Source organism: Zootoca vivipara, chromosome 4 (genome assembly GCF_963506605.1).
Source record: "Zootoca vivipara chromosome 4, rZooViv1.1, whole genome shotgun sequence".
In the NCBI taxonomy this organism is placed as follows: domain Eukaryota; kingdom Metazoa; phylum Chordata; class Lepidosauria; order Squamata; family Lacertidae; genus Zootoca; species Zootoca vivipara.
Window position 1 is genome coordinate 89,149,092 of NC_083279.1, and position 10,263 is coordinate 89,159,354.

At 44.8% G+C, this 10,263-nt stretch overlaps 1 protein-coding gene across 2 annotated transcripts in view; it reads right to left on the reverse strand.

The window, feature by feature from the left end:
* The window catches only part of LOC118085476 (Putative N-acetylated-alpha-linked acidic dipeptidase), a 47,767-nt gene extending 38,849 nt beyond the window's left edge, over window positions 1-8,918 (reverse strand). Inside the window, exons 1-4 of one of the 2 annotated variants that reach the window (XM_035116169.2) lie at window positions 8,693-8,918; window positions 6,473-6,581; window positions 4,095-4,281; window positions 1,598-1,699 (exon numbers count right to left, since the gene is read on the reverse strand). In XM_035116169.2, coding sequence (XP_034972060.2) covers window positions 1,598-1,699; window positions 4,095-4,281; window positions 6,473-6,581; window positions 8,693-8,810 — 516 coding nt within the window. In that variant the 5' untranslated portion in view covers window positions 8,811-8,918. Of the gene's footprint in view, window positions 1-1,597; window positions 1,700-4,094; window positions 4,282-6,472; window positions 6,582-8,687 lie in introns of both variants that reach the window. The other variant, XM_035116170.2, reaches the window with a different exon arrangement.
* Between the last annotated feature and the right edge of the window lie 1,345 nt (window positions 8,919-10,263).

Consider the following 10,263-nt stretch of genomic DNA (forward strand, 5'->3'; position numbering starts at 1 on the left):
TATTCGAGGGGTGGTGGCATGTGGAGATAACAAAGGACACAGAGGGAGGGAGAATTAAAATGGGACACCGGAGGGCAGAGCAGAGCAACCAAAAATCAGCAGCAGGGAAAGAAACAGTGTTTTGGGAAATGGTGTGGCCGGGTATAAGTTTCATTTGCCGGGGGGACGGGGGAAACACCAAGGTAGTAAACCTTTTAATCAACAAGTGTAGCCTGTGATGTTTCAGAACAACATATCTACTATTAGTCTAATGGGGGAAAATAATGTTAAACAGGTCAGTGTAGATCCAGCCCAGATTCCAAATTTAGGAATTGGCTTATTTTAGCTGCTGCCTATGCAGGAGAGGTGTGGCAGAAACCTAGTAGCTTGAAATTCTTGCTGGCCATCAAGTTTAGTCACAATCCTCTTGTATACCAACAAGCATGGGACATATAAAAACCTAGAGCAGGGGTGGGGAACGTCAGTGTCAAGTACCCAAGTTCCCCTCTCCCTTCTGGTAGCTCAATGATAAGAATTAACGAGCATTTGGTAGATTTCTAGTCATTTTATAACAGCATTATGTTGCAAGCACAAACAGACAACCCTCCGTAAGGACAGAAGAAGAAGAAGAGTTTGGATTTGATATCCTGCTTTATCACTACCCGAAGGAGTCTCAAAGTGACTAACATTCTCCTTTCCCTTCCTCCCCCACAACAAACACTCTGTGAGGTGAGTGAGGCTGAGAGACTTCAGAGAAGTGTGACTAGCCCAAGGTTACCCAGCAGCTGCATGTGGAGGAGAGGGGAATCGAACCTATATCGAGTCCACTGCTCTTAACTACTACACCACACTGGCTTACCCTGACTCCTCCCCACTTCCGCAGCAAGAAGCGTGCCAACGGGAAGTTCCTCCCCCTCTGTGTCTCCTTTGTTTTTTGAAACGCTTGGACCTCTGAGTTCAGGGGGGAGGGGTTTCCCCCCACTCTCTATTGATGTATCACCTAGCTGCTCCCTCCCTTCTGGTTGCATAGCTACTATCTCATAGCTGGGTAGCTCCTCTCAACTGAGCAGCTTCTGTGTCTACTTGTCTCTCTGGAAACGCTGGAAGCAGGGGAGGCAAGTACTCCCCCTCCTCTTCTGTTAGGAGCTGATCTCCCTGTGATTGCATTCCCCAATCTTCCGATTCAGACCAGCTCCTGACACTCAGGTTAGGAGGACCCACATATGGCTCTCCAGGCCTTTCTATCTGGCCCCCAGAATCTTCCCCAGATCACACCCCTCACTGCCCTGACTGCACACCCTCCCTGAGAGTATCTGCCTACTTGGAATATGTCCTTGAGATCTGTCCATGCCTCCTGCTTGTCTGGGTGGAGGATAGAGTGTGTGTATGTGTAGAAACTAGCTTACTGCAGCACTAAAGGAAAAAAATGCATCAGATGCCCCACCTACTCCTGCCTCTGGCCCCGCCCACTTCTGGTATGTGGCCCCCAGAAGGTTGCGCACAAGGGAAAGCGACACTGGATCTGAAAAGGGATCACCACTCCTGAACTAGAGAGAGGGGGTCATTCACCTAGCCGAAGGCACATTCACACAACCCGCTACCCCACATCAGTCCTTACCTCTGGCATGCCCTGAGCGGAGAAAGCACTGTAGGGTGGAACAACGTCTTCAATGTCTGTATACCCCGGAGGGAGAGGCTCAGATAATGAGGTGTTGAAAAGCTGGGCAGTTAAGAGAGAGCAGAGGAGTAGACAGAATATTAAGATCAGGTTTAGACTACCGTATTTTTTTGCTCCATAGGACGCACCTGACCATAGGACGCACCTAGTTTTTAGAGTAGGAAAACAAGAAAAAAATTAGAATCATAGAATCGTAGAGTTGGAAGAGACCACAAGGGCCATCCAGTCCAACCCCCTGCCGAGCAGGAAACACCATCAAAGCATTCTTGACATATGGCTGTCAAGCCTCTGCTTAAAGACCTCCAAAGAAGGAGACTCCACCACACTCCTTGGTAGCAAATTCCACTGCCGAACAGCTCTTACTGTCAGGAAGTTCTTCCTAATGTTTAGGTGGAATCTTCTTTCTTGTAGTTTGAATCCATTGCTCCGTGTCCGCTTCTCTGGAGCAGCAGAAAACAACCTTTCTCCCTCCTCTATATGACATCCTTTTATATTTTGCCTTCTTGAATTGTCCTAGGCATAGCAGCCAACTCCTAGGCTTGAGTGCCTTTGCCCCTCCCCATTAAATATTTGATTTTAAATATTATTTTGCAAAGGGGGAAAGCTCCATTTTTTTGAGGATCAGCTCAAAGTTGTGCAGCTTTTTTTGCAAATGGGAAAAGCCCCGTTTTGGCGGTGGGTGGGGGTGGGGTTCAGCTCACAGTTGTGCATCTTTTTTTGCAAAGGGGGAAAGCTCCATTTTTGAGGATCAGCTCAAAGTTGTTGAGCTTACCTTGCAAAGGGGAAAAAATCCTGTTTTTATGGGGTTCAACTCACTGTTCTGCAGCTTCTCTAGGAAAGGAAAGGGACCCATTTCTACAGTTTCCAGACAGATAATCTAATCAGCCAGTCACATGTCGCTGGGGAAACAAGCAGCCTCTCTCTGCAGACAACAATTGAGGCCTGGGCAAGGGGCCTGGGCAGGGCAGGAAGGGAGCTAGCTCCCTTATCTCCCTCCCCATCTCTTGCAATCAACACTCTCTTTCCCTCTTGTTAGCCTTTAGCTCTTTCTAAAAGAAAAAAAGCACGATCTGCCTTTCGCCCCTGGGCAATTCGGCTCCAGGGACCACGCATTCGCTCCATAAGACGCACACACATTTCCTCTTACTTCTTAGGAGGAAAAAAGTGCATCTTATGGAGTGAAAAATACGGTAATTTCATCTAATTGTTCCCCCCCCCGAGTAATATTATTTTAATTGCAAAGGTTTTGAATATAAAGAAATAAAGTGATGCATGGGAAAAGAGAAAATAAAAACGCTCCAAAACATGTAGAAAGAAGCAGCATACGAATATATAGAATAGATGAAAAATACCCTAGTTCATACATTGTTATATGAATTTGATAGTCTTATCCTAAGATATATGTAAATATTATTAGCCTACTACATTTCGTAGAAGCTCATTCCAAATATTGCCATATTGGTCCAAGTCTACATATGTAAGCAGGACAATTCATAGGTTGCGAACATTATCATGTTGTCAGTCCATTTGTTAAATTTCATAGAACCATGGAGTTGGAAAGGACCTAAAGCAGGCATTCCCAAACTGCGGCCCTCCAGATGTTTTGGCCTACAACTCCCATGATCCCTAGCTAACAGGACCAGTGGTTGGGGAAGATGGGAACTGTAGTCCAAAACATCTGGAGGGCCAAAGTTTGGGGATGCCTGACCTAAAGGGTTCCCCTCTGGTCCATCCGTCTGGAATGCAGGAATCACAGCTACTGTCCTGCATTGCATTCATGTTAGAGCTGCAGGTGGCATCTAAGAACAGGCCCCAAAATCAGCTCGGGGCACCACAACTGTAAGCAAACAACCTGAGAGGAGATGTCGCTAAAAGCTTGAGAAAAGAAAATGTGGTCCATCCCTCCCTCCACAATGCACAGAGAAAGTAGGCACTTGGGCATATATCTCTGAGGAAGGATTGGGATTCTATGACAAAGAAGGCTCTGTCTGGAGAGATATGTCTGTCTTCCTCATTATTAATGTTCAGAAGGAATGGGAAAACAGTTCTATTCGCCCAAGCATTTGACGGCTGAAAGAGACTGCCCTGGCATCCTTGAAATTATTACCTGTGAGGGTATGTGACTGAAATTAAAAGCTATAAATACGTTTTCATTTTATTCTATTCGCTTTGTTCCGCTGCCGGTGCGAACTCCTTTTGGGGGAAGGTGGGATAGCCATTTAAGGAACCGTCACCTCAAAGTGTGGGCAGGTTCACCTGGAGAAAAGTTCTCTTCCAGGTATTTTGCTCTTTTCAAAGCTCAGCAGAATTTATCTCTTATAACTGTATGGTTATCCCTTAAACTGAATGTTCTGAAAGGGACAGGGATGGTTGACTTAAAAAAAGAAGAAGCTAAAGCCAGATGGGGAAATCCATTTTCTCCCTCTCTCTCCTTTACCTCATGCCCTTGGTCATCCACAATTGAGATGTAGTTGGGATTTGTTTCATTTGGGTAGGACAGCAGAACGTCATAGGGAGCCAGCTGGACCGAGTCCAGGCCAAATTCCTTCCACTGGGCCTGTATTTGCTTGGCCAGGCGCAGGTTCTCTGGCGTGCCTGCCAAGTGAGGCAGCCGAGTGAAATTGCTGGAAAAGAGGAGAAGGGTATAATGAATGAAATCACATTCATTTTTTTTTGTCATTGGGTTTGTTGCTGTTGTTGGACGTCGGTCCTCGTTGCACAAATTGCAGCCGGGTGACCATCTTGACCAAAGGAGCGAGCCAGCAGCAAATCACACCAATCAAGCAGGAGTTAACTCTTTATTAGCAAAACAGGATCTCTATACAAGAATGTCAGGCCTAATGAGCACAGAAACTGAGGTCTTGCTCCATGTGATTGATTAAGCAATTAAACCCTGCGTGCTTATTCTTTTACCCTTTAAGTGGCATTGTATATTGTATTGTTGGTTTATTACTATGGCTGATGGCTGACGCAAATAAAGATTCGTTCATTCATTCACCCTGCATCCATTTTGTAGGCATCCAAAATGTGTAACACACCCTCATGAACAAGTATGAATAAAAGGAAAGAAAGTTTCCTCTTTAACACTGCTTGACAATCATAAAAACACACTGAGCTGGTGCTGGGAGGACAAACGTCAACATATTAGCATTTATAACTGGAACACTGACTTATTGGCTAAATGAGTCTGTGCCATAGTTTTCTTTCCCACTTGAAAACGTGCTCTGTATTCCAGCTTTTCTATTAATAAACACTGCCATGGACTAAAAACGTTGTTTGTAATTACAAATGTATGCCGCTAAATTAATCTCAGGAAATGCCACCAAACTGAAAAATATATTTTAGCCTGCAGTCCTGGCACCATCAAAGGTGCTTCAGCGTAGCTTGTTCATCCTGGCTCACCTGTGGTTCAACCAGCTGAGCTGAATTTGGCTGAGGAAGGCCAGAACATGTCGCCTGCCAGCTTGGCAAAGAACACTGTTTTAAAGGCCTGTTTCCCCTCTACCAGGCATAGGAAGAGCAACAGCCCTGCTCCTGAACAGGGTTTACATCTGATGTAAATTTACACCAGCTTCTTATACATAGGAAAGCTATACATGGGTCTACTTGGCTTAAGCCTTAAGCACAGTCTACTTTTAATTTTTCCTATTTTTTCCCCCTCCTGGAGGTTAGCTACCTCTGACTTAAGGGCTCCTAGCTGCAATGCACTTGAAGCATCTAATTTAAGGCATCTCTAAAAATGACAGCATATACCAGGAATATTTGCACCATAGAGATGCATGGCTAGAGCAGTTTCCCATATCTGCCATCTTGTTTCTGTTATTCTTATATATATATATATATATATATATATATATATATATATATATATATATTACAAAATAGAATCAAATAAACAGAAAGAAAAAAAACATGCAGAATGATAAAGAATAATAACAGAAATGCATAGAACATAAAATTCCAATCAAATAACATTAACAAATAAGAACAAAGGGGGAAAAAACCAAAAACATAATTTACAAAGCAGATAAGACAAAACATAACAAAAACAAAAATTGACTTCCTAAAGTTTGTACACCGCTTCTCTTTATTAACTTTCCCTAGTCTTGCTTTATCTAAATTATTATTTACATAGATTCTCTATATTTCCCTGCTTATCTTTCAATTTAAGCAAATCACCAATTCAATATTCATATTTTCTTTGATCAAATAGTCCTCAACATACTTCCATTCAACTTTACACTTCTGTTTGGGGATATTCCTAATTGCAGCAGTCATTTTGGCGAGGTTCATGAACTCTACCAATTTTTCTTGCCATTCAAGAACCGTTGTTTCTTGTTTCTGTTATTCAAACACAGGGTTTTTATTTTTCAGTTCAGGGCCACAAGTTCAGGACTGTACATCAGTCTTTTTCTTTTTTCTAGTGTTTGATCAGGGATGATAGCCAGACAAAAGAAATGAGTGTGCACATCATGGACAATGAAGCCCTTATCTTGCCACTTCTAACTCTCAAAAAAGCTATTATGTATTACCAGCCTGGGGGGTGAATTTAGGCATTAATCTAATTTCTTTTGCCCTGTCTTGTTTTTTTTCCCTTGGGAGGGGCAAAGTAAAGATTCCAAACAAATAAATATTCCTGTATAAACTAGAATCAGAGATCAGAAACCTGATAGATCTCTGGTGACTGAGCTTATTGTCATTTGCTAAAACCACCTTGTTCCAAAAGAGTCACAAAAAGTGGTTTCTGGGTCAATTTAAAGACATACACACACACACACACACACACAAAATATCAACGCAGTGCACTTTGCTTACTATAAAAATTGCTTGATATTTGCAGCTGTCATTTCTGTCATAAACGCCTTCTTCATCTGATCGTGAGAACCTGTTGCTTTCAATTGACCTTCAGGTTTACTCAGCCAGCCTGCAAGATAGACCAAAGAGAGCTACAACAACTGCAACTGCCATCATAGAAGCACAGGATTGTACGCTTGCAAGGGACCCCGGGGTCTTCTAGTCCACCCCTCTGCTTAAAAACATGGAATCCAACATGGCGGTGGCAGTGCCAACTCATTGACTGAAGACCCAAGTCCTAGAGTCCTAGACCCAAGTCCTAGGACCTAGACAGACATGGCTTAAAGGCCATTTACTTGTTACGGAGTGAGCTTTACCCATAGAACCTTCATAATGTTAACCATTCATTCACCTTCACAGAATATGGGGGGGAGGAAATGCCAGAGGAAATACATTCGTTTTTACTCATTGCTACAATTTCAGAAATTGGGAAGGCTGGGGAGAGAAACATTTTCCCCTCCTACCTTGTTTCTTTGTCCCCTCTCTCTATAGTTTTTATTTTTTTATATATAAAAAATGTAAGCTCCTTTGGGGCGGAGGGGCATTTTGGTTTCTTCACCTAGGGTTAATGCCCACCAGACATTTAAAGCACAGCTAAAGCACAATTCCCCCCCCCACAAAAAAACCTAGGCGCTGTAGTTCACCCCTCATGAAGCTACAATTCCCAGCACCCTTAACAAGCCACAATACCCAGGATTTTTTGAGATAAGATAAGATAAGTGGGAGCTGGACCATAAAGAAGGCTGATCGCCGAAGAATTGATGCTTTTGAATTATGGTGCTGGAGGAGACTCTTGAGAGTCCCATGGACTGCAAGAAGATCAAAGCTATCCATTCTGAAGGAAATCAGCCCTGAGTGTTCACTGGAGGGACAGATCCTGAAGCTGAGGCTCCAATACTTTGGCCACCTCATGAGAAGACTCCCTGGAAAAGACCCTGATGCTGGGAAAGATTGAGGGCACTAGGAGATGGGGACGACAGAGGACAAGATGGTTGGACAGTGTTCTCGAAGCTACGAACATGAGTTTGACCAAACAGGAGTGCCTGGCATGCTATGGTCCATGGGGTCACGAAGAGTCGGACACAACTAAACAACAACAACATGAGTTTTAAATGTATGGTGTGCAGGCAGGCTTTGTGAAGGGTTTATTTATGCACGTTGGTTCTAGTGTAAATAAATAGCATGCGGGACCCTGCAACAAAATGTTGCAGTGTGAAGTGCTTCCATTCAGGAATCCAAAACACAATGAACCCACCGGGTATGTTCAGTCTCACAGGTTTGTTTTTGAGGTGCCCCACAGGGTTTTTTGGTCCCCAAAGCCTGACTATACTGAGTGTATGTCTGTGGTGCCATTTGGCTCCATAAGCAATGGGAGTCTCCCCTTGAAGACTAGATACAAAGGGATGGATGAGAGAAGTTTGAAATGATCTTAACATACAGAAATTGAAATTTGTTCTTGTTTTGTTCTTTTTAAAGTAAAGCAAATGTGCCTTTAACAGGCAAGAGAACAGACCGACATAAGCAACGCCTTGGCACATCAGATCAAAAATCCACCTGCAGTCCAGTCCACCTGCATGTTTACTCAGAAGTAAGTCCCTTCAGCATTCAAGGGGGCTTACTCTCAGCAGGTAAAGTGCAATAGCAACCAAACCAACCCCCCCCAAACCCCCAGGCTCTGCCAAACCCACATGCAAGCCACAAAAACAACAGCACTCTGTCCTTAGCAACCAGCACTCAAAGGTATTCTGCTGCAGTATGCAGAGGTTCTCTTGAATGATCACAGCTTGTCACTGTTGACTTTGCCCTCCATGAATCTTTTCAAAGCCACTGACATGCTGCTGGGCAAATACCGCAAACCCACTTTGTCTGTTCTTAGTAGCTGCAAGAGAGGAAGGCGAGAGCTTTCCATGTCTTTTAAAAGCGCATCTGTTCAAATCTTTAAAGAAACAAAACTTCTTGCTTGCAGACTAAAACGACTTTTAAAAAAAGCTAAAAAAACTTTCTTCTTCCCCTTCCTCCTAACAAGTTCCAGGAGGAGAACTCGCTCCCTGGAATGCGAAGGCAATTATTTCCCTCCCATAATGAGTGACAGCGCAGCAGTGCATGCAATTCAACCTCCAGCCTCCTCTCCAAGCCCTTTTTGCAGATAAAACGAGACTCTTGGCTCAGCCCGCACCATACCAATGAGGAATCCGAGGAGGAACACGCCAACTGCCACCCCCACAGCCAGCACCCAGGAGCGGCTCCTGTTGCCCCTTGTGTAGGTGGGCTCAGTGGCAGCATGCAGGGAGCTCCACATCCTTCCTGTTGCAAAAGAAAGCGTTCCCAAGCTCTGGATTCCGCCTGGCCTCTTCCAGTCCCCTGCCACATATACAGGGGAGAGAGAAGAAGAAGAAAGAAAGAGAGAGAGAAAGACTCTGTACAAGGGGGCAAAGTCCTCACACTTTCCCTCTGCACAGATCTCGACTCCTCCTGCAGGCTACAAAGAGGGCAGGCAGAGACGAGAAGGATCCTCTGAAGACCAGGCTCCAAGTGCTGTACTGCTGCCAAGGTCTGTGGCCTGGCACTGCCATTCATTCCTTCGTGCGGGAGCAGAGCAAAGCCAGGAACAGGTGTCTTCTCAGGCTGAGGCCAGCACTGTCCCACTGGGGATGCTCTGGAACGGCTGGTCTGGTTTGGCAGCATCGATTTGGGCAGCATCTGTTATGCAAAAATGTCAATTAATAAGAGGCGCCCTTCAGGAATAAATGAACCGCACAAACAGGCAAAGGTGTTGGCCGTCATAAATACAGGGATGAGGAAACTCTGGCAAACCAGATGTGGGCAGACTCCAATTCTCATCTGTACCAGCCAACAGTGGTGCAGTGGTTAAAGAGCAGTAGACTCGTAATCTGGGGGACCGGGTTCGTGTCTCCGCTCCTCCGCATGCAGCTGCTGGGTGACCTTGGTCTAGTCACACTTCTCTGAAGTCTCTCAGCCCCACCCACCTCACAGGGTGTCTGTTGTGGGGGAGGAAGGGAAAGGAGAATGTTAGCCACTTTGAGACTCCTTCGGGTAGTGATAAAGCGGGATATCAAATCCAAACTATTCTCTTCTTCTAATAGTGAGGGATGTGGGGGGAGCTTTGCCGGTTAGCTCAGTTGGCTAGAGCGTGGTGCCAAAAATGCAAAGGTCTACGGGTTTGATCCCCGTATGGGGGCATATTCTTGCATTGCAGGAGTGTGGGCTTTCAAGTTCTCTAGAAATAGGGCTGCCATATGTCTGTGGATTTCAAAGGCAAAAGTGAAATCCAGGGGGAAAAAAGCAGCAGCTTTCAGGGTGTCCTGGTTTTTACTTTTTGAAATATGGCAACCCTACTAGAACTCTTTATCAGGCAAAATGCGAGACAAAACAGGGAGTGAGAGGGGTGGTGCGAGGAGGACAAAAATTAGGCTGCTATGGAAGCCGTGAGGTGGGATTCAGTTCTGAGATGGAGATTGTAGGCTGAATAAGTCCCAGGTGCTATAGGCATCAGGCTACGTGCCTAGGATTCTGGAGTAAAGAAACGACAATGAATGCTCAATAAAGCTCAATAAATGGGTCATTGATGTAGGAACCCTACATCAATGCAAAGTGTTGATGTACACCTGCCACGTATCTGGATTATATAAGAAATCTGGATACAAATCCTGAATGTGTTGGGAAATGCTGGTAAAACCAGATTGGCTGGCTGGCTGGGCACCTGAAAACGTAATACCACCTTCCCCGATGTA